This window comes from Eulemur rufifrons, chromosome 3, assembly GCF_041146395.1.
Source record: "Eulemur rufifrons isolate Redbay chromosome 3, OSU_ERuf_1, whole genome shotgun sequence".
NCBI lineage: Eukaryota > Metazoa > Chordata > Mammalia > Primates > Lemuridae > Eulemur > Eulemur rufifrons.
Window position 1 is genome coordinate 75,570,983 of NC_090985.1, and position 25,387 is coordinate 75,596,369.

Below are 25,387 nucleotides of genomic sequence, written 5' to 3' on the forward strand. Positions count from 1 at the left end.
GCACTAGTTTGCAGTCCCACCAGCAGTGTATTAGTGTTCCTGTCTCTCCACACCCACGCCAACATGTGTTGTTTTGGGTTTTTTTGATAAAGGCCATTCTCACTGGGGTTAAGTGATATCTCATTGTGGTTTTGATTTGCATTTCCCTGATGATTAGAGATGTTGAACACTTTTTCATATGTTTGTTAGCCATTTTTATATCTTCTTTTGAAAAATTTCTATTCATGTCCTTTGCCCACTTTTTGATAGGGTTGCTTGATTTTTTCTTGCTGATTTTCCTGAGTTCTAAATAGATTCTTGTTATCAGTCCTTTATCTGATGTGTAGTATGCAAAAATTTTTTCCCATTCTGTAGGTGGTCTGTTTATTCTCTGGACTGTTTCTTTGGCTGTGCAGAAGCTTTTTAATTTAATCATGTCCCATTCATTTATTTTTGTTGCTGCTGTGATTGCCTTGGGGGTCTTCTTCATAAAGTCTTTGCCTAGGCCAATGTCTGTAAGAGTCTTTCCTACATTTTCTTCTAGAATTCTGATTGTATCACGCCTAAGGTTTAAGTCTGTTACATGATGATTATTCTTGACCATAAATGTTAAAACTTATTGGGCGAGTGAGTGGGCTAGATTTCCTGTGAGCTTTAGACAGAGGAGGAAGAGTTGCAGGGCATACCTAGGGACCAGGCTGCTCGATGGTCTGCCCCTAACATTTCACCCTGGAGGAGAGAAGCTTCACTCCCCAGGATTTTGATATTTATATAACTTTAACCATGACTTGCTTCTGAAATTCTGCTTTATTATCTCTCTACGGGTATATCCTGTATTAACCTGATAATATTTTTAGAAAGAAGGTTCAGAGTCCCAAAATTTAAAAGTAAAACAAACCTTTTTTTCTCCACAGATTTTATTATAAAGTAGGGGTTGCATTCCTGGAGATAAAATCCTCCATGAAATAAAGTTGAGTACTTTGATAAGGAAAGGATTAAGATTAACCATTCTATACATATTCTTCACCTATTTCTTCCCCAAATTATAACACAATTCACTATTTCCTTCGTGGTAGCTCAGAAAATTGCTTTTAGACTGAAGGATTCTGTGACCCCACACTTTGCAGCTACAGGAACTTGGCATCCATCCTCCTTATCCTTTTATTAGTAGGTGCTACTGTGTACACATATAATCACCTGAAACTTTATTTATGTATTTATTTATTCCGCAAGAGTACCCACTCTGTTTCTGATACTCTTCTTAGTTCCTAGGGTTACATTAGTAACCAGAGCAAAAATTCCCTGTTATCCTCATAGAGCTAATATTCTGGTGGACCAGCTTAAACAATAAGCAATGGGTGGAAACAGTAGGAGGAGATGATTATACAAGTCTAGGCAAGAGACAATGGTGGCTTGACCAAAATGGTAACTGCAGAGGTTGTGAGAAATGATAGGATTCTGGATATATCCTGAAGGTAGAATCCACAGGATTTCCACATGCATTGGCTGTGCTTGGTTGAGTTAAACTTTGAATTATATAAAACAAATAGAGTATCTAGTTAACTAATGTGATAAGTTCAAAATTCTGTATCCTGAAGTTAAGTCCAATAAGGTCAACCCTTATTCATACTGATTTTCCCTCTGTCCTTACATGTGGTTGGAAAAAAATTTACAAATGAACTTAGTCGAGCTTGAATTTAATATTGGACTTTACATAAATGGATATTCGAGGCTTTTCAAAAAGGATTTTTTAAAAAATACCCAAGTTGTGTGTTCTCACTTGCATAATGTTAATAGAAGGCTTGAAACCTCAGCCAAGTCTTTCTCCACTAAAGATTTTTGCAATAACTTTCCATCCTAAATGTGCTGCTGACTAATCTTCCATTAAGCAAGCCAAGTCATGCTTTGTTGAATATTAAATTGTCAAGATATTAAAGTTAAAACTTGCTATAGTAAAGCCAGCATTGACAACACTGATTGCTGAGATAGTGCAGTTGTGTGCTTTGAATGTATGATGCCAAAACCTAACCCAGGGTTTCAACTCTGTCATGCTGAATTTTACTTGTTGTCCCATCACCACCACCACCAAACCAGTCTGATGCTCATCGGCCAGCTACTCCGTCTTGGTATGGAAAAATAATGTATGTACTTGAAGAAAAAGCAGTTGACAAACATGTGATTGGTTTCAGGGGGCTAAAGGAATGATGTAATCAAGGGGCCAGTAATTGGAAGCAATTGATTTTAAAGTGGTTCTATTACAGCTGTTCATTAGGACTGCATGGATTTGCCATCCACCTTATTTTTCTGTGTACCTAGCATTTGAAGAATTTAATCTGAAGTAAGGAGTAGAGTTCTGTTGACTATTTTGGGGTGTAGTTTTTATCAATGTACTCCAAGATTCTGGTCTTTCTTTGAGGATGACTCTTAGCAGTAATGTTTTAAATTAATTGAGAGAATCAAGTGTTTCTGTTTTTAATATAAACTTTGCTGCTGCTTTTGTAACATATTTTTAAATCTGTCAGTCTGATTCTGTGCTCCACACAGTGGTTGATGTGTCATCAGCCACCAAATACGTAATGTGTACTATTATGTGTCTTGAAAGCAAGTTATTTAAATAAATCCTAATGTGGGGAAACAGAATCTGAAATACGAAACATTCTCTCATAAAGTTTGCCGTAGAGTGTGACTTTGTGGTTTCCTGGTGAATGGAACGGTCTTAAAGAGTTGCTTGGCATAGTGAACCTCTTGCTAGCCTCCCGTTGTTTTGCTGTGGCCTGAATTTCACGCCCTTTTTCAGAGTGGCTGTAATACTTCTTACTATCCAGAAAGCCCCAGAAGGCAAATGGACTGTCTCTCTGCAGATTATTCCTGGAAATCCAGTTAATCTCCAGAGCCAACTCCTCAAATCTGATTGGGTTGGGATGAGTAACTGAGGACAGTTTCCAAGAGCTAAGTGTTGACATGTGCTTTTTGGCATTTTATTGCTGTAAACCCATAGGATTAAGGTGGCCTGGAGTGCACTTGAGTGTGGACAGAAGGAAAGATTGATCAAGTAAGTGGGCTGAAGTCAGAAGCCGTCTTCCTTTCCGATGTGCTGTTATCATCTTCCTGTGGAAACCAGATGTTTTTGTATTGAGAGTCTGATGAGCCCCAGTCCCTGTCTTAGGAAGTTGCATCCAATTTACAAAGGACACCATTTAGAGAAATTTAGGACTTAAATAGATTCTTGTTAAAAAAAAATTGCGATTTCCCCAAGTATATCATATTTATACATACACTGTTTATCTTCTTCTAGGAAAACAAAAGCTGTTCATTGGAATAAAAATTCTGAGTTTTATTTGTCAGTTAACTCAGTAATTGGTAGTATTCTCATATAATTGAACACGGAAGCTTTGTTCCCTTGTAAGAAATTACACTGGATAATGTGTGTGTCTGTGATATGCTATATGGAGGGCTTCTATGTTGAGTAGGAAGAAGGAATTCAATGGTAGTTATTGTATTAATAGTACAATATGACTGACATGTGCTGATAATTAAGGAAGTAATAGTGCCAGTGGATGTATTATTTTAAGTAATTCATTTTTTCCTTTAATATATGTATGTATGCATAACTAAATGCTAGTAGAAGAAAAAATATTAGGTATATAAATGTCAGATTCTTGAGAAACTGAATTTAAAACATTATATGTAGTTTTTCATAATAGGATAACTTCATAGGTTTTAAAATACCAAACCACACATGGATATCACAAAAATTATTAATACAAATAAGATAGAAAGCAAAATTTGCTGATCAAATCTACACCTAAAGAAAACCATTGTTAACATTTTAGAATGCCCTTTCAGTATTTTTTCCTCTCTTTATGTATTCACATCCCTCCTCTCTGAGATCATATAATGCATACTCTTTGTGATCTCCTTTTTTCAATTAATATGTTAAATGTCTTTTCATGTCAATAAAGATATGCCATTGTTTTAACCACGCATTTTATTTGTGCATATTTAATCCAGACTTTATTGTATGGTTACTTAGGTAATTTTTGTTTTCTAATACTATCAGCATTTGTGTGATAAATATCCTTGTGTGCTTTTCTATTTTTTTCCTTTGTTGTAGAATTCCTGTAACAAAGGGGTGCACAATTAGATTTTGCTACATTTTTTCATATCTGCCTTCTAAAATATGTATATTCTCTCCAACAGTACCTGAGAGTGCCAGTTACCTCATGTGTTAGAAAGCAGAGCATTATTCTTCATAATTTTTGTGAATCTCATAAACAAAATATTGTCTCATTATTTTAATATTTCTATTTGAAAACCTTAAAAAAAAGTAAATCTCTAATAATCTCACCACTCAAAATTGTGCATGTTTCTATATGTGGATATTTAACTATATATGAAAAGAAATGGAAGAGCCTTCTTGGCCCAACGAGTCTTCTGTTCCCTGAGGTGTGTAGCTTTTTGGCATACTACTTTGTTTCTTGCATTCGGTGAAATCATGCCTACTGTATCAGGCTGTAACTTATATGCATCTCTAACTAAATCATGAACTAATGTGCTGCCCTTAGTAGGTCATGGATATATTCTGATGTCCTTCTATATAGTGACTTCATGGTATGTCCATTATATGGGTGTTCCATACTTAGTTCACCTATGAAAGAAAATTTAGGTTGTTTGATTCAGCAATTCTAGCCTTCAGGGATTTTTCATACAAAAATGCTTGCACAAGCACATAAAAGTATATGCATATGTACACAAGGATGCTCATTATTTTTAACAATGAAAAATTGAAAATTACCTTAATGTCTATCAAGAAGTTGGTTAAAATATATCGTCTTATGAAATGTTATACTGTTCAAAATAAAGAAGCATAGTAGTTGTACTCATAGGAAGAGATGCTCATGATATATTGTGAAGTGAAAACATAGCTTGCAGGATAGTATATGTAGTTTAATCACATTCATGTTTAAATACAATAGTATATATGCACAGGAAGGTGTTTAATGCATTGTAAGTAATTTGAAGTTTTGCAGTGGTAAATAGTTAACACTGCAGTGTGGGCTTGGCTGGGAGGAGAATGAGAAGGAATAGAAAGCTTTCCCTTATATACGTTTTTATTGAAATTTTAACAAGCATATAGTTTGTAATAAATAAGCATTTTAAAAATGAAAAGTACATTTAAACTCTGTAAAAACATTGAAAAATAAAATGTTTCAGTGAGACTGAGCAGTCTCTGGGATTCCTCCTGCTTAATAATTTATAATTCCATGAAAATACAGTTGGACATAAAGTAGTAAATATTTGTTATAGATATAAAATGTTTCATTCGCAATGTGGTAGAACAGTGAGAAGAGGAAAAAAGGAAGAGAGAGTAAACCAGAAGGTCAGAAGGGAGTTGGCTGGAAGCAGAAGTAGGTGCCGTTGATCCTGGTTCTAGAGGAACACAGAAGAACTCAAATTCCTCTTCTTCCAGTGAGTCCTACACATATTTAGGGGCAGCTATGTGGTGTGGGCCATAAGCTTTCTTTTTTTTCTAGCCATTATATCCCCAGTTCTTCTCAATAAGATCTTTTGTCATCCAGGTTACCTTGTGCTTGTTGCGATTTGTCAGTCTCCGTCTTGAAAGGTGACAACCAGAATCAAATACAGGCTGCCTTCCGCTTCCAGTCTCATCAGTTGGGAATACAGTTGATAATTCTTCCTTATGCGAGAGACGCTTAAGAAAGAAAAAAATCCAGACTAATATTTTTCTCAAATCTCTGCCTTGTATTTTCTTCTGAGAATTACTAGTCAACAGTCTTGCTATTTTTCTTCATTATTTTTCATACAGGGGTTCTAGTTTGGTAATTTTCCTGTGTTAGATGTTTTCCTCCTTCCTCCTCAAATTTAGGATAAAACCTTATTTTCAGGTCAGCAAATTTCCTGACAAAGATTCGTATTGTCTTTTGCCAAGAGTGCGTTATTCTGGTGTAGAGAATCAAATCATTATCTTTGACTATTTGTGTAGCCAATTTTAGCTTGTAGTATCTTCCTTTGCCTTCTAAATCTTCAAGTGCTAAAAGAAAAACAAAAACACCCTATGAGAAATTCCTAAATCTTTCACTTTTCCTGGATGAGTCTTTAAGGTTACAGAGGATAATTCCTAGGCTTTTTTTTCTAGATTATTTATCTGTTCACAGCTGATGGTGGTAGTGAATCAGGAGTTTTGGGAATGACTTCAGTTCCAGGAAGGCAAGCGATAGCACACTTTTGAATATCAGCTCTGTCTTGACACTTAGGTATCTCTCTTGGAGGAGATTGTCAGTTTCTTACCTACATTGTGTTCCCTTCTTGCTATTTACAAAGAATCCCATAGCTGTGAGAAGAAGCTCTTTCCTTCTTTGGCAGATTTCCATTTACTCCAAGAGGTGAGCAAATTTACTTGTTACTTAGTGCTGTGCATGTTGTTTCTTCTTTCTTTTGTACTTTACCAACTTTGATGCTGCTGATTTCACACCATCCAATCAAATTCTTTTTTTCTTTCTAGCTTAGCTGTCTTCTATCATTGAACCTCCTGCCTGCTTATGAGCTGTAGCATGGAGTGATTTCTCAGATTGCTTCAACTTTTCTGTTAATAATATCAACTCATATTCATGAGTCACATAATTGATACCAGCTTCAAAGAAAGAAGTTAACTTAGCCTAGACCTCGCAAAAGACAAGGAACAGCTTTGTCACCAGGGCATTGTGCAAACTGGGGAAAAAAATGAGTAAAAGTGCCCCCTTTGGGCAGATGAAGTACAAAAAGGTCTTCTCCAGGTGAATGAATTACAAAAATGCCCCTCTTTTCTAGGGTGAGAAAGCCTGTGGACCTGGCTTGAATGGGGCCTGGATTTTAGCCCCATCTTTCCAGGGAATAGGGTACGGCCACTCACCTGCTTGAAGCAGCTTGGGTTGTCATATCATCTGTGGTTTTTTTTTTTTTTTTCTTCAAAAAGACCTATAGATTTTGTGGCTGCCTCTTTGCACCACAATTTCTAAATTTTTGGTCTAGGGGTTCCTAGAAATACACCCTCTGTACCAGTTAATGCAGGTTTGGTTCTTTCTTTTTTTTTTTTTTTCTTTTTAACAGCTCTATTGAGCTATAATTTACATACCATACCATTTATCCCACTGTAAGAATATAGTTCAATGATGTTTCATAAACTTATACCTCATACAAATATCACTACATTGTAGTTCTAGGACATTTTACATCACCCTAAAAAGTTCTCTCATGCCCATGAGCAGTCAGTTCCTGCTTCTACCCCCAGCCCTAGGGAATCACTTATCTGCTTTCTATCTCTGTGGATTTGCCTTTTCTGGAGTAGATTTGCCTTTTCTGGAAATCTCATATAAATGGGATCATATCTTCCTTTCTCTTCTTTCTTCTGCTAATCTAACAGGGGTTCCAATCAGTGTTCTTGCAGTAGCTGGATGCTAGTCCTTTCCCCTTCTGCTGCTGCCGCAAGCCCTTGCTTGTCCCTTCCTTTCTGCTTCAGTGTTCAGACATGCTCTTCTACCTCCCATCTGAAAACAGTCTCTTGTCTGGCATGCCCTCCAGCCACCACCCTAGTTCTCGGGGCCATTTCCGAGCCCAACTTCGGAAGATTTGACTTCATGTATTCTTCCTACTGTCTTCTCTCCTGTGAACTCTCCTTTTTTGCTTTTTTGTTTTTGTCTTTTAAATATAACATTTAGTATGAATGTAATAACATTAAAAAGAGCATGTAATGGGTATATGCAAACTTTAAAGCAAAGTGGTATAATGAATATCTACATCTGCCCTGTACCCCTTCCACCAGCATTACAAAGAGCGGAACCCAGGACTCAAAGTATCTAATATCTCTTACTCATCTCTGCAATTATTTTTGGTTCTTTCTGGTCACTTTAATTCTACTTTTAAACAAGGAATCTGAGCTAAATTGACTTTGAAATCCATTACATTGCTAAAATGCTCTAGTTACTATTAAGAGATTAATGTTTAGTTTAGAAAGTATTATAGAAGATTTATAGCTTGCATTGTTGAATATTACTATAATTTATTTTATTATGAAACCTTGGCAAAGAGCATGACATGCAATTATAACATCATTTCTATAGGAAATTTATTCTATTTATATTAATTTGCTTTGGATTTTTTTTTTTAATAAATTTTTGAAGCCAAAAGCTAGACTTCCTGTAATGTTTCCCTCCTTTAAACTTTGGATGGACTTCATTCAACCAGTCTACTTGTCCTCAGGGGAGCCGTGGATGTCAATTATTGCTTCAACTTAATACTGTTACTACTTAAATATTTAATTAATGTAATACATAACACTTATGGAGAAACTATTTATAATTATCAAAACCAGCCTTTGTTTTCTTTTTTTATGCCTGGTGTTTAGAGTTTTCCTGTTATAATACAGATTGGGAATGGGCTGGTAGGGAAGTGAGAAACACTTCCTTCTCACCCCACCACCAGGCATGAAAAGTTGTATAGAATATTAATTAGTGATGGATAGTTAAAATATTTGTCATTACATTTGTCCATTTTCTAAACTACATTTTTATCAAATATTCATTACATTTTTGGAAGTTTTAAATATTTTCTTATTCCTTTCTAATTGTGTGTAGATGTCATTAAAACAGTTAATACTTAAAAGCAGACACTAGTTTTTCTTGGACTTATTTTATTTCATTAATACATTCTAAGAAATATGGCGACTTTTTAATGAATTACAAGCAGACCAAAAGTGGCTGACCACTTTCCTGTGGAGCTTGGTATTGGTCTGACAGGAAAACCATGGGAAGATGATCTTCCCCTCTCCCTGACAGGACAGGCTGAGGAGAGAGTGAAGCTTTGTTGAGCACTCTGTGTGTTCTAGGAGAGATGCAGGACAGCCAAGTGGATTCCACAGCTCAAGTCATCCCTGGGCTCTGGAAATTCTCACACGTGTACAGGCTGGTGACTCCAACGCACATGTAACTAAAGTTTTCCTTCAGTCTGAGAATTTCTGGTCATTAATACCTTTCTTTACCAGTCTGTGTTAATATTAAACAAACATTTTCTCATTTTATTCTGAAAATGACCTCTTCTTATGGCTTTAGATTCTGTACATCTAGATCTATTTGGTCAAAGCTTTGTGCTTTTTCTCCTACCTAAAATTAAAAGGAAACAAGCATATTTTCTGTTTAAATGGGTGAATGAAGATTTACTGAGTCCACAAGTGGACTCCACTTGAGGGGATGGGTTGTCTTAGGAACCTGTGAAATGTCTTATAGTTGTGCGTATTTTGAAATACACCCCACTGATAGGTGAGGCTCCAGATTACCAGATTGTCTGACTCATCTTTGCATGTTCAAAACCTTAACTGGTTTGCTCCAATCCTCATCTGCAATACCAATTACCTTACAAAACCTTTCTTTAACTTCAGTCTCCTTTTCCAATTATCACAAAGCCTGAACTAACAGGATTCGATTCACTGAGATTTATTTTGATATTTGTCTTACATCTCAATCATCATTGCATTTAGTTAAAAATGAGAAGAAAAATTAGTCTGACTTCTTTCTCATATGGCTTTAGAAGGGACTTTATTAGGCTCTTAACTGCTATAGATAAAGGATAAAAAAACAATTCTTCATAAATGACAGAGTGTGGTTAAGATCAGTATTAATAGTCAAAGATAGAATTTGGTTTTGTATATTAGCTCTCTTTTATTAAATGTGATAATCAGCCTGAAATATTTAACAATCTGTTTAAGTTTTCTTAGTTGTGGAAGAGAAAACAATGATGTTTTAAATTTTTAAAAAATTTAGAGTTCTTATGCTTTATAATCTTCAGAGCTTTTGTACACCTGAAAGGCATTTCTTGTATCTCTGATGCTTCTTGTTTGCATTATGACAGATCAATCGTTTATTACTTTGTAATATTAGTTATTTTATTTCTATGTTGTATTTTCCCATTAAAACTATAAAATCTTCAAGATGAACACAGAGGGCGGTGTCAGTAGTCTCTCTTCACAGCCATCTTCAATGCTCGTGCAAAGCTGATGTTCTGCGTGAGTAAGAATGTCTGTGTTTCATTTCACAGGTGGGGAGCATTAAGCGGGACATGACCTTCACATTTCAATCAGAGGACTTAAAACGTGACTCTAGTAGAAAAATGTCTCAACAACATTTGTTCTCCTTGGCCATGGAGGAAGATGTGAAAACAGCAGACACCAAAAAAGCCAACCGGGCCCTTGACCATGAAAAAGAAAACACTCGCTCCATCTGTCTCCTTGAACAAAAACGAAAAGTTGTTTCTTCCAATATTGATGTTCCTCCAGCAAGGTAAGGGAATGTTAGATCTCATATGTTTCTGCCCCAGGAAGTTGGTGGGGAGCATGCATAATCTCTGCCAGTGTATAGACTCTCTTCAGTATATAGACTTATGAAAGGTTTTCTGCCAAGAATTTTTTTCTGTTGCTTGTGTGAAATAGAGCAGGTGGCCCTACTTTTCAGAACTGACTTTGAGGCTGCTGTAGTTGGAACTATTGCAGCTCTAGAAAAGAATGTTTTATTAGATTTTGGTAAATGAATAATAAAGAGCAAAAGAATAAATGCAAAAAAAAAAAAAATAGAATGAAACATGGAATGTAGGACTGAGCATAGCTGCTTAAAAGCAAGTGTACTCAGGTCTTTTGGTCAGAGGTTAGCAAACTATGGCTGCAGGCCACGTTTGGTCCCTGGCCTGTTTTTTGTGTGGCCTGTGAGATAAGAATGGTTTTACATTTTTAAAGGGTTAAAAGAAATGAAGAATAGATAACACAGACCATTGGTGTCCTGCAAAGCCTATAATATGTAAAAAAGTTTGATGATCCCTGGCTTATATCAGGATATCATTTTAAGACAGATCTACCTTAAAACTTGGCCAAGAGAGTATATCTGAAATATCAAAAGACCTTTATCATATTATAATTTCATTTAACCCATATCTAGTAGCACTGAACCAAAGGACAATATCATGGCAGAATGACAATGGAACAGCAGTGGAATAAACACGTTAGACCTGTCACTTACTTTTGTGCTTAACGTCTCACCTAGAAAGTAAGCTTTACCTTGGCAGGGATTTTAGTCCATTCTGTACATGCTGCGTACCTAGTCCTTTTCTTAATTATGTTCTCGGGACTCAATTAATATTTGTCAGATGAAGGAAAGAAAGGAGATGTTTTAGCATGAAAGATTGCTTGTTTTTAATATGTGTTGCCAAAAATCATTTATAATGAAACTTTATAAGCAATTGTTTGAGAATTCCTGCATGTGCTCACGTGGTTTCTGACATCTAACAAGAAAACCAGTATTTTTGGAAAAGGAATAAATGTGCCTTTTCCACCTGTTCACTTTTTGTAATTAGAGTTTTATTTCGTTCTGAATTAAATCAAAAGTATCTTCTCTAGAAAATTAAGTATTATTCTATCCTGCTATCAAATTTGTCAGACCTTCTAAAATTATAGGCCTCTTTGTTTTCCTTAACCTTTAATTGGAAATTTTTATATATTTATTTACTTCTATTTACTCGGAATTATTTGCTTTTCTATTTTTCTCATATTAAGTACAGGTTAAATTGTTTAGGAGTAATCCCTTCTACAGTGGCTTCATCGTGAAATGTTTTCTAACACCCTAAACCCGATAGGCACCTCAGTTTATATCTGTTATTTGGTTGACTGATAGGAAAAATGTCATATTAACAATTTGAAACGTGAAGAGCTATGCTTTTATTTTCTTCCTAAGCCTATAGGGCAAAAGTTAGACTTCCAGTGTCAGGTTAGTGCCAACTTACAATTCTATAGGACTTACTCTATGTAAAATTCTCATTAGACCATTGTATATGTTAAAAAAAAAAACCCTGGAATTAATCATTTCAAATTGCTTAGATTGTTTTAGGTATACTTTTATTCTTTAATTTCACCCCACTTGCAATATTTCTGGGGGAAATAATAAAAAGAGGAGGAAGAAAAATGTTTTCTGCTTTCTCTGATTCTGGTATGTGCAATATTTTCCACCTTTTCAAATTCACTGAATGTACTTAAAAGTGTATGAGTCAAGCCAGTGAATTGTGAGGTTCTTAAACAGGGTGGGGAAATTAATTAGGTTTTAAATTCATTAATGTACAGCAAAATTCCCCAATGACAAGGTATAATTTAGATGTATTAATTTATTATGGGAAATACTATTTAAAGCTTTAGTGGTTGGGGTGTCCACTAATGCACTTGTTTTCATTGCTATCGTAGGAATTTAATCGTCATAAATACAGTATGCCAATAGTTGGTGAAATAAATAGCTTTTTTTAAAAAAATGATGAAGAAATCAGACATTGTGGAGTATTATGCTCAACTCTCAAACCCTTTCTGTTCTATTTCTGCGTACTATTATTAAGTTATTTAATAAACGTCAATTTTCTATTATCTAAATAGATCAATATTTTGTTTTAAAGAAACTCCTTTACCTGATATGGTAGGGAGATAAAGGATTTTCCTTTTGTTTATTAAGGATAAATATAATTATATTTATTGGCAGTGTATAAATAATGAAGTTTGAGTAAATCTACAGTATGATGAAACTTATTGGTATAAGGAAGTCTATATATAGTCATCTCTCCATATCCATGTGTTCTGCTCTCATGGATTCAAACAACCACAACTGAAAATATTTGGAAAAAAAAATTGTACTGAATATGTAGAGAATTTTCTTGTCTTGTGATTATTCCCTAAACAATATGTATAACACCAATTTATATGGCATTTACATTATATTGGGTAATCTAGAGCTGATTTAAAGTATACCAGAGGATTGGGTGTGGTGGCTCAAGACTGTAATCCTGGCACTTTGGAAGACTGAGTTGGGAGAGTTGCTGGAGGCCAGGAGTTCAAGACCAACATGAGCAAGAGCGAGACTCCATCTCTACCAAAAAAAAAAAAAAAAATTAAAAAGAATAAAGTATACTGAAGGATGTGTGTAAGTTATATGCACTACTGTGCCACTTTACATAAGGGACTTGAGCATCTGTGGATTTTGGTATCCATGGGGAGTCCTGGAACCAATCCCTCACGGATACCAAAGGACAACTATATCCATATCTTATAAAAGATATATTATATATATTAAATTTGTATGTGTGTGTGTGTGTGTGTGTGTGTGTATATATATATATATATATATAAAACCTGTATATGTATATGTATTCACATGATTATTGCAACTTACTCTCCTATATCCAGACATTATGTTTTGGCTAATTCCAAGGGAGACAGGATAACTATTTTAGGCCAATTGAGTGCAGAGTTCTTCAACAGTTTAAAATCAGTTCTCTGTAATGTTTCTTACTTTATCTTTTACTTATTCCCCCGATAGCTAAGATTTTTGTTGAACTTTACTTTTTTATGGTTTGTAAAATAAAACGAAACTTGAAGTTTATTTTCTGTGGTTTGTGTAATGAAAACAACAGGTGTATTTTATTAAAATATTTGCTTTTATGTCCCTAGAGAGGTCTGGGAACCTCTCCCCACCTTAATCTCCATACCTCACTATGGTATAGAGATTAGCTATCTCTTGCCTCCATTGAACAGAAATTTATCGAGTACCTGCTATGAATTCAGTACTCAGTAAAAAAAGAAAAAAAAAAAAAAAAAAAAAAGAATGAGACAAGGTACCATCCCTCCAGGAGCTTAGAGTGAAATCAAGAAAACAGATATATAAGGAGCTAATTTTAAATGACAGTTCCTAATTTGCCCCCTTCCCATTAGAACTGGATGAATTTGAGATTTGTAAGGAGAATCTTTTAGGAAAGTTATTAATTTGACACATCTATTTAAAAGCCTAATTTTGTCTTACTGGTATCTTTTTCAAGATAGGGATGAATGGAACGGACAAGTGGGAACTCTGAGATCTACTATACAGAATCCCTGATTATTTACCTATTTTCTGAGAACCCATTTAAAAGTTACTAGTTTGGGGAAAATATAAATTTAAGTCTTTAATCCAGATGTCTGTTTAGGCTGAGTCATTTGAGAAGCAAATGCCAAGATGCATGTGTTTATTAGGAAAAACACATCTGAGAGAAACAGGCGGGAGAAGCCAGGGCAGGAGGGAGATGCAAGTCAGACTGGGGTGCTAGACGGAGCCCCTGCAGGGGGACAGGGAGGGGAAGTTGGGTGGAAGTGTCCTAGATGGCCTTGCAAGGCCTTTGTATCCCTGCTGTGCTCTGTCATTGGCTAGGAGCAGCGTGTGGGGATTGTGGCCCTGGCACAAAGGCAGCGGTTTCAGAGCCCAGCAGCTGGGCCCTTGGTCAGCCAGCTACCCATTGTTGGGGGTCTGTGAGGCGCGTTGTCATGGCTGCCTTCCTCCCGCCCCCCAGTATTGTTCTTTATATGTTAAAAGTGCTGTGTGCTGTGCAGGCTTGAGGCAGGGACCAATTTTTCTGCCCTTTGGCAGCTCTGGGCTATCAGTGTAGACCACCTGGAATCTTCATTTTCTAAGAGGGCTGCAAACTTCCTGTGAAAAATGGCAACGGATTGTTGGTTCCAGGATCCCAAGATTAATTTTTTTTGAGTCATGAGAGGAAAGAACATAACTCTCTCTCTCCTGAGTTGCCTAGGGTTGCTAGGGACAAATCTTGATGTCAGAGTCCACTTACCCAGCGGATATTGCCTGACTGATTTCAAGAAGAAACACTGTTTGCTTTTTTGAGGGTGACTGGGGTGAGTACATTATAGAGTTGAGGTACTCAAAATATTCATCAACTTATTCAACATTCTTCAGTAGAGAAAACTGAACACAAAGAAAGAGCAAGAGCGTGTGAGAGAGCACATGAGCGAATAGTATTTGTCTTTGGAACTAAAAATCTATCATTAGCAGAACGGAAACATTTTCCAAACTTTTAGGATCATTGGGGAGCAGTGATTTGGGTGGGGGGTAACAAGTATTAATACTAGAAGTGTCAATGCTAACAGTGAGGACAATAGTCACTCAAAGACTGATCTCTCTCTCTCTCTGAATATTTCATCACATTAATTTAGTAATTCCTGTTTATAAAAGGTAAAACACAGCCCCCTCCAAAAGAGATTGTAAATTAAGAATGAATAGTTACTAATTATAAATATGTAGTTTTAAGTACTTTTGAAGTATCTCTATGGGAAAAAATACTAGCTTCATTGATCCCTATGGAGAGTTGAGGAAAATGGACTTCAAGAGTATAGGACAGGAATACAAAAAGAGCATGTTTTCAAGGTTTATCCATGTTGTAGCATATATCAGTACTTCATTTGCCAAATAGCATTTTGTTCCATAGATAGACCACATTTTATTTATCCACTCATCAGTTGGTGGACATTTCAGGTTGGAAAGAAAGGCAGGGCCAGATCATGTTGAGCTATACTGATTGTGCTAAAGATTTTTAAATTATATTTTTAAGTCAACAAGAAGGATTTTTATGGAGGAGAATGACATGATTTTATTGGTATTGATGAAAGATCACTTTGGCTGTTACGTATGTGTAGAATGGTTGGAGGAGGACAAGAATGGACACAGGGAGAACAGTCAGGAAGCCACTGCAGTAGTGCAGACAAGATAGCGTGGTAGTTTGGACTAGAGTGACAGTTGAGAGGAAGTGAAGTGGACAAATTCAAGTGTATTTTTGAAATAGAAGTGAGCCGCTGTGGTTGTAAGCAACAGAAAATGGCTCTGGCTGATTTAACAAAGAGTGAAATTTTTTGGAAGACTCTCAGGTAGCTCACAGAGATGCTGGAAAGGCTGGGGAAGCGGGTCAGAAAAAGGACAGGAGGGTGGGCAGCTAGAGGCATAGTATGGTCATTGGCTCTGCAGAACCAGGGCCTGCAATTGGGCTTTTTGGCTTCTAAAGTGAGAGATGTACGTGCTAGGAGATTCCCCAGACATAGGAAGCAAATACAGCCATGAAGCATCTGAAAAATTGACAGATGTCTTATTATTGTTAGGTATCTTAATTCCCATTTTACAAATGTGTAAACAGACTCAGAGACATTATGTGACTCACCGAGGAACACATATTCAACAAATGACAGACCTGAGACTAGGGTAGGTTTCTGACCTCATGTGAATTTTTGTTCCTTATCTTTACCATTAGTGTTTTTTTTTTTTTTTTTTTTTTTGAGAACATTAACTTATTGTCATTTACAACTGTGATGCCTTAAAATACCTTGATAATTCTAATATCACTGGCTATCCAGCCTCTAAAAAATTCAACAGTTAGGCAAGCCTTATTAGATAACCTAGATCATCAGAGCATGGCATTTGTTATTCTGGTTTTGCCAGACATTATGATTTTGAAGATACTGATGCTTAAATTGGTTGGATTTCACCCAAATAGCAATTACAATTTGATTATGCAAAGAAGTAACTGTCTTCTAATTATAACTCTAAAGCTAAAGAAATCTATTAGCAAACCAGTTATAACAAGGAAAAAGGAAAAATTTGGACAAAAATATTCCTAGACCTAACAGCAGTTTATTAGAATACTACAGATTGTTAGTTTGCAGTTAGAAGGAAAAAAACCATATGGTACTGTTTGTTTTGCAGGGTTTTAAAATATAATGATGTCATATTTATCACTTGCTGGATAGAATGAAATCATCTTCTAATAGCATGCCAGGCTGGGAATTGCATAGTTTAAAAGAACTTCAGAAACTCATTGACCTTTGAGTTCAGAGTTAGGAAATGACCTGAGCTATAAGCAATACCCTATGTGTATGATGGAAAACTGTGAACTAATTTGACTACCGTTTTCAGTTGTGTTGTCTACATTTTCCCGTCTTTTATATACTTTATACCATTTGTAGGAAAGTCTGTTTTGTCAAATGTGTAGTTAAGTGAGATAAGGCAAAATTGGTATCTTTTATTTCTGAATCTCTAGAATAGCAATTCCTGGAACAACTGTTTAATGTTTAAATGCATTAAAAACTTTTCAGGTCACAAACTCTGTAATATTTCTTTTTAAAAAATAGAACACTGAAATTTTAGAACATTTCTGTTTAAAAAATATATTGGATGGGGACTACAAATGCACCCAGCCATGTTGGAGAAACAATAATACTGTATAATTTGTGGGCTCCCCTTGAAAACTGAAGCAATCTTCATAAAGTAGTGGTAAAGGGCATCTTTTCCAAGAAAGCCTCTATCCACTTCCATCCCTTCCCATCATTTCAGTAATTCAGGTCAGCAAGTAACTGTTGTTCCTGGTTTCTGGCCACAGTCTGTCTTTTTCCTACACATTAGCCAAAATGATCTTTCTAAAACTCAAGTATAATCATGTGGATAGAGGGATGGAGACAGGAAAATGGTAGGAACTAATAAAATTGACATTAGGACTTAATGACACACATGGTGCCGTCAGTACACAGTCAGGCCCCATCCTGCTGGGGAAAGTCAACAAGTAAATCAAGATTAGGTAGAGACAAAATTATTCTTTACAATGTCTTCAACTACCTATGAGACCAGAACCCACCATGAAGGACTTGAGATCTGAAACTGGTACCCCCGTAATATCCTAAAATAAAAAAATAAAATAAAATAAAATAAATATCAGTGACTTGAAAAAAAAAAGAAGAGGAGGAGACAGTTCTGTCTTCCTTCTTACTCTGGGGCAAAATTTCATTGAATGGAATGGTGGGGGGTTTGTTTGTTGTTTTAAAAATAGCCCTCTCTTCCTGCCAAATACCTACAGATGGATTTCTGTAATTTAAATGTACATACGCTGCCACTCGACTCTCCTAATATTCTATAAGAATGTGAAGGAGGTTAATAAGATAAGACAGAGAACTTTTCTAAAGCAGCAGTTCTCTTTCACTAAGACTAATAATGCTGATTGATGTTATCTTAATTTTCTTAATTACGACTTAGAAAAGCTTGTGTTCTATGACACAAATGTGGCTCATGTAGTATGTGTGTGTTTGAAAGAGAATTTTACACTCTGCTTTTTTGCTGGCATTGGGTTAAAAAGAGAGCTTTACACTCTATTTGGGTTGACTTTATGACATTTAAAATTCATCAGTTTCCGATAATTGTGTACTACAGCCCTTTATTATACCCACACAGTTGATGCCTAATTAGAATGTGTCACCTGTTTAGAATTGCACTGTGAATTTGGAATTTTGGTCATTAACATGAATTTTTAAGATAATTAATAATTTGTGTCATTGTGCTATTGAAGGATATGCTCTCTGGATCAACTAGGTAGTTTTGAAATAAAATACCGAAATTGTGAAGTTCAGGCAATTTGCAAGTATCACTTCCAAAGAGTTTTTGGATAATTAGTAGATGTCCTTCTGTAAATCATTGCTGGCAGCAAAATGGAGAAAATTTTACAACTGAAACTTCAGGTGTTCCAGTAGCACTGTTATGCTGGGGGACCGTTGGCTTTATTGCACAGGTTGGGTATATGGGAATGTTCCAAAATGCTTAGGAGTGACGTTATTCCACTTTTGTGGTACTCATGCCATAGGTTGCCTCTGCAGAATTGGTTTGCATTTAGGTGGGTATTTTGTTTTTTTGTTTGTTTGGTTTTTTTTTTGTTTTGTTTTGTTTTGTTTTTTTTGAGACAGGATCTTGCTCTTGTGCCCAGGTATCACAGAGTGCAGTGGCATCATCTTAGCTCACTGCAACCTCAAACTCCTGGGCTCAAGAGATCTTCAGCCTCCCAAGTAGCTGGAACTACAGGCGTGCACCAGCCATACGCTGCTAATTTTTTTTTTAATTTTTTTATAGATATGGGGCTGTCACTGTTGCCCAGGCTGGTCTTGAACTCCTGGCCTCAAGTGAACCTCCCACCTTAGCCTCCCAAAGTGCAAGGATTACAGGCGTGAGCCACTGTCCCCGGCCCTACATTTAGATTTGATACAACATCTTTTTTTTCTCCCTTCACCTGTTCAAAATGTAAACAATCAAGTAGTAGAAATAATTGAATTCTCACTACTTCGTATTCCTCATCTTCCTTTGCCAATGTGGGTGGCATTCTGCTTTTATTATAGAAAGGCAAATAATAATTAAACAAGATGTTGGTCATTTATTTATTTAAAAAGAATTCCATTTGAGCATTGCTGTCCAGCAGAAACTTAATGTGAGCAGCGTCTGTAATTTAAATGTCCTGACTTCACCTCTACACAATCTATGCATGTAACAAAATTCCCTTATACCCCACAAATTTATACAAATAAACAATTAAAATAAGCATTTTAATAGCTACATTAAAAAAGGAAAAAGAAACAGTTGAAAATAATCTTAATACAACATGTTATTTAACCCAGTATATCCTAAATATTATTTAAACATGTAATCAATATAAAAAGTCAGTAATGAGATATTTTACATTCTTTTTTGCATCCTAAGTCTTCAAAATTTGGTATATATTTCCTCTTACAGCATATCTCAATTTGGACTAGGCACATTTCTTTTTTTTTTTGTTTTCATTTCAGAGTATTACGGGGGTACAGGTGTTTTGGTTACATGAATTGCTTTTGTACAGTTTAAGTCAAGTTAGAAGTGTGCCCATCACCCAGATAGTGCACATTGTACCTGTTAGGTGTGACTTCACCCATCCCCTTCCCTCTCTTCCTACCTGTTTGATTGCCATTGAGTTTTACTTCCATATGTGCACATGAGTGCTGATTGATTAGTTCCAATTTAATAGTGAGTACATGTGCTGTTTGTTTTTCTACTCTTGGGATACTTTACTTAGGAAAATGGTCTCCACTTTCATCCAGGTTGTTGCAGAAGGTATTAATTCATCATTTTAATGGCTGAGTAGTACTCCATGGTATATATATACCACATTTTATTAATCCACTCATGAATATATGGACACTTGGGTTGACTCCACATCTTTGTGATTGTGAATTGTGCTGCAATAAACATTCGAGTGCAAGTGTATTTCATAAAATGTCTTTTTTTCCTTTGGGTAAATATCCAGTAGTGGGATTGCTGAATCAAATGGTAGGTCTACTTTAGTTCTTTGAGGAATCTCCATACTGTTTTCCATAGAGGTTGTACTAGTTTGCTGGATTAGGTACATTTCAAGTGATCTGTAGCCACATGTAGCTAGTGACAACTGTATCAGACAGTGCAGCTTTCCTCGGTTAATTTTACATTTCAGTCCAACTTATCCCTAAGGCAGTGGTCTCTCAGTCTCTCTCTCTCTCTCCCCCCTCCCTCTCCCTCTCCCTTCCTCCCTCCTTTCCCCCTCCTCTTTTTCCTCCTTCTCCTTCTCCCCCTATGAAGAAAATGCCTCACTCACACTGTGAGGGGTGAACAGTAGCTTCCTATGGCTTGTTTCTTAAGGGTTGCAGGGGGAGGAAAGAGCATCCCCAGGAATGAGGGAGATAATCAACTGTGGGCCAGGGAATATTTGGTTCAAATAGTTGGAACTAAACAGATTGAGTTGGAAATCTGCAGCATGATTCCTGTATGTCCCCTAAAGGGGGAATGACTCCAAGCTGTGCATAACTGATGTTTTATACAATTATAATTGTTATGAAGATGTTTAAATTCCATATAAATCAAAGGAAGGTTAAATGGGTATCATCACAATTCTTGTTCTTTAAAAACATAAAAGCTGCTTCATTTTCAGAGTTTGAGAGAGCCTCTTTAGTTATTACCAAGTCCTCTGACATTCCCTACTGTAGCTGCTATTACAGTGGTTAAAACATGCCAAGTAAGCATACTGTAGGGTCAGACCAGGGTTACCACACTGAATGCATTTGCTCATGCTTTTTTTATATTGTAAGAAAATAATTAATATGTACAACTTGTAAACTAGGAAATGCAACATATATATCAACTATTTTTTTTAAAACTCTTAAGTACAAAGGATTTATTTTGTTACTGGCTTGAACTGTTACACATCTCTTAAATATTCGCTTATTCTTTTGATCTCCTATAAACAGAGTTCTAGGTGGAGAAATGATAAGGGATAAGGCTGGAGAGTTTGGCTTAAGTTGGAATACTTTTAGAATTTGATTTTTATCTGTTAGGTCACGGAGAGCCCTTCAGGTGTTACCATTAGATTGGCATTTCAGAAAAGTCATCTGGTACCCTGTGGGTTTGAAGAGATAGGGAGGAATTGCATGCAAGTTTTGACAATAAAAGCAGAAAGATTAGAAAGTAGATGTAGAAATCGGAGAGCGGTAACTGTAAAATCTTTAACCAGGACAAAAGCATCAGGGAAGAGGACTATGTTCAGGAGAGTGGCAGGTACAGACTTCATAGAACTTGGTGGGAGTGAAGTGGGTGGAGAGCTTAGTAGGGATGAAAGGGGTGCTCAGGATGGCTCCAGAATTTCTGGCTTGGGCATCTCGGTGGAGAAAATGGTTGGGGATGCTAATCAAAAGAAGTAATTAAAAAACAAGTAGATCTGGGTGGAGGGAAATCAGAGGTTCAGTTTTAGTTATCTTGAATTTAAGGCACCTTTAACAGTAAAGTTATAACAAAAGCCTGCATACTTTGAGCAAAAATCAAATGGACGATAAAGGTATTTATAAAGAACAGTATGTAGATCAACGTAAATAGTCAATTCACAGTCGCACTGTGAATAAATGCACTAGAAGTGCTTGCTATTTTAAGGTATTTTGTTTTAAAGTAAATAATCATCTCTCTGCATCTTGATTTTCATGTGCTGGCTTTTTCTTTCCTTTTCTTTTCCTTTCCCTTTCCCCTTCCTTTTCCTTTTCCTCTCCTCCTCCTCTCTCCTTTTCTTTTCTTTGTAGTTTGAAGGAAAATAAGTAATTAAAATTTTTTTTTGTTTGTATAAATTTAAAGGATACAAGAGCAGTTGTATTACATGGATATATTATGTAGCGGTGAAGTCTGGGCTTTTAGTGTAACCATCAACCAGATAATGTACATTGTACTCATTAAATAATTTCTCATCCCTCATCCCCCTGCCACCCTCCCACCCTTCTCAGTCTCCAATATCTATTATTCCACTAAAATGTCAAAAAAAAGAATTGAGAAAATAAACCAATGAAATTAGTTAATGGTATTAATTTAAATCTATTATACAATCTTAAAATGGAAATAAGATGGCATTTATTTATTTTCATTAAATCAACTTCAGTTTGATACTTTAGTCCTCACATGGACAGGGGGGTTAACAATGTGATTTTTGACATTTTTGGGACTCATCTTGCCCCATTATTATATAAAAAAAAAACCTGGGGTCTTTGTTCCAAAGCATAAAGGAAGTACCTTTAGGAATTAAGTCAACAATCATTATTAATTTTCCAACCTAGTTACCACTGCGATGCTGGTAACACTATCACATGTTCTCACTAGTAAGTTGGAGCTATATGATGGGCACACACAGGTACAAAGAGATGTAAAGGACATTGGAAACTAAGGTGGGGGGTGGAGAGATAAAATCTTACCTATTGGGTACAATGAACACTATTCCAGTGATGAGCACACCAAAAGCCCTAACTTAAGCATTAAACAAGGTATCCATGTAACAAAAACATTTGCACCTCCTTAATATTTTGAAATTAAAAAAAAATTCAGATGGAATAGTAGGATGGTGGACTAGGAAGGGAGAACATTCCACTTGGGTATTGCCAGCCTTCGCCAAGATTTCTGTGCTGTAGGACTGGCATATACTGGCTTTTCTTGAGGTGAGCTTTACTTGTACAGCTTAATTCCTACATGATGAAAGGAGTTTGATTGCTCTCCCTCACTCAGGATTTGTTTTAAATGGATTTGGCAAACATTTACTTCTTCAATGAAGCTCACGAGCTCAGCTTTCTTAAATCAACCCTGAAAATAGTATTCATCCTGTAATAGATTTGCCTAGTTTTGTTACCCCTTTGTTTTTTTTTTTTTGTTTCCCCAGCAGTCTACTTTGGAATTTGTTGCCCCTTTCTAAGAATAACATCTTATAAGGTCATCTGCTATTTTCTACATCCACTTTGCTATCACATATTTTTTTAAAGTGAAGGGTGGCTTTTATCTGCAGAATGTGAGATTTCATCAAATCACCGTAGAAACATATATTTTTGGTCCTCGAGATTGATTATACCAGAATAACTTTAATCTTTAATGTTACTTGGATGTGATCAGACTTTACCATGTTCTTCAAAGGCTACTGAATAAAACACAAAACTGAATCTAAAATGACTGGTAATTGTGAACTATTTTTGGAGGAACTGTTCTTTCTAACCACAGTTGATAAATACATTAACCGTATGGTTTTCAAAAATCGCCTCAGTTCTTTGCACAGGCAGTGTAATTCTGCAGATACTAAGCAGGTAGTGTTGTTAATCATACCAAACTATCGTGTTGAAAGTGCCAGACAGCTGCACCATGTTTTTCAAGGAGGGGCCACAGGGGGCATAGCGTTTAGCCTCTATTGTGCCTCTGAACCAGAATAGAAAGCATCACCCCCCATTAAAGCTATACTTAAGAATTGTGTTCTCCCACATGTTTATTTTTCAGTACTAAATTTCCCTTTTGACTCATTCCTAAAAAACAATGCAGTCATATTTTCCACATATTCACAGACAATGTTAGGACTTGAAAATTGACATTTGGAATTGAAGGGAGACGTTGCCACAAACCTGAAAAGAGATGCACTTTATGATTTGCCATCAGTGTGTTAAGCCTCAAATCCATCTTCACATTCAGTTAATAACTGTCCCTTTCTTTGCAGGCAATTTAAACAAAATAAAGCCAAATCTACAACTTAAAAAAAAAAAAAACTTGCTTTCTACTTTCAGTTGCAGATTATTTTGGGAGGAATATAATTTCAAAGAATAAAAGAGTTCTTGAAGAGCACTTTTATACACTGGAGGTAAAATAGCTTAGAAAATTGAACTGGTAGCTAGGAGGGAGGAATTTGGGGTTCTGCTCATTGATCTTAAGGCAGAGGTTCCCAACCTATGGCGAATTGTATAATTATTTCATTATCTATTACAATGTAATAATGATACAAATAACATGCACAATAAATGTGATGTGCTTGAGTCATCCTGAAACCATCCCCCCTCCAATAGTCCATGGAAAAAATTGTCTTCCAGGAAAATGGTCCCTGGTGCCAAAAAAGTTGGGGACTGCTGTCTTAAGGAAATCCTTTGACCTCTCCCATGTGTGCACAGAGCCAGGCACCTCGTGTACCTCTGCCCCATGGGAACCATACTGTCTGGCTGTGCCTCTGCACCTCTACAGCTAGCTGTAGAGTTTCCTTTCTCCCAACACTATTTATCTAAAGCTAGTGGAACAACCTGTTCTTCCTTAGATAAAATCAGGCTGGACAGAGAAAACCAACAAGGTTTAGGACTTCACTGCCTCCTTCAAAATTAGAAAGACCCTTAACAATCTGCTAAGGTCAAAAAGAAGTAAAAGCCAATTTTGTGATTTTTCAACTATTTAACTTATGTTTATAAAGTTAGTTTGATGATTGCATTACTCACGTAATAAAATGTCAGTATTTTTTTGTAAATATTGGAATAGATACAAGAAGATAGGTCATTGCCTCTCATCAATGGATCAGACAATGGTGTACCATATATACATTTATATTTTCATGCTTCAGCTATTTTTTTCTATGCACATAAGCAAAAGACATTAAGCAGAGCTGCTACATTCATAAGCTAAGTTAGTGCATGTATTGCCCACATTTTCCTCTTTAAATGTTGGTTTATTTTCTGTTGGCTAACTTTTTTTTTTTTGTCAATTAGAAATGTTCTGTGGATGCCCACTTGGAAGTAATAGTTGTGCTGTGCTATCTCAAGGCCCATCCTATATAGAATGGTCAGCTTGCTTTCTCATTATTTAAAAAACATACTGGATAGGTGTTCTAAAGAATCTGATGAAATGGATTCTTAGCTGTTGCAGTTGGCTGTGAGGGCTCCTGCCTCATTCATCACATGATGGCAAACTCCACTTAGCAGGGACCAGCAGCAGCCACTGGACCTGCTTGAACGTGGCACCCTGAGACGGTGTTATAGCCTACCTTCTAGACAAGCAAGGGACCAGCCAGTAAGGAAAGGTTTCCACAGCTTTTCATTGATGTGTGTGATGTTTCAGGGCTCAGCATTGTATATACTGAGTCACTCCTTCTGTTGCCATCTTTGTAAAAAGAGGAAGACGTTACTATGTTAGAATTATGGTGCTTGCATTTCCTATGGGACCATGGCCAGCTGAGTGGACTGAGTCTAATGTTGGCTTAACAGTGAAACAACACCAGTTTGCAAGTTTGCTGTAGCATGCATAGAAAAACCATAGAGTTTTTGCTCCAGTCCAGCATTGTGTGAGAAAACTTTGTGCAAACATGAGAAGCTGTTTCTTTGTCTATAGATGTTATTAGCTGAGGACAGTATGGCCTTGAATAGCAGCTGTCACATCTAGAAGTGACCCAG

General features: G+C 36.2%; 1 protein-coding gene across 1 annotated transcript in view; it reads left to right on the plus strand.

Annotated features, from left to right (window-relative positions):
* ZNF704 (zinc finger protein 704) overlaps positions 1-25,387 on the plus strand; it is a 205,384-nt gene that overhangs the window by 34,663 nt on the left and 145,334 nt on the right. The window contains exon 2 of the mRNA XM_069465503.1: positions 10,066-10,307. Coding sequence (XP_069321604.1) covers positions 10,066-10,307 — 242 coding nt within the window. The remainder of the gene's footprint in view (positions 1-10,065; positions 10,308-25,387) is intronic.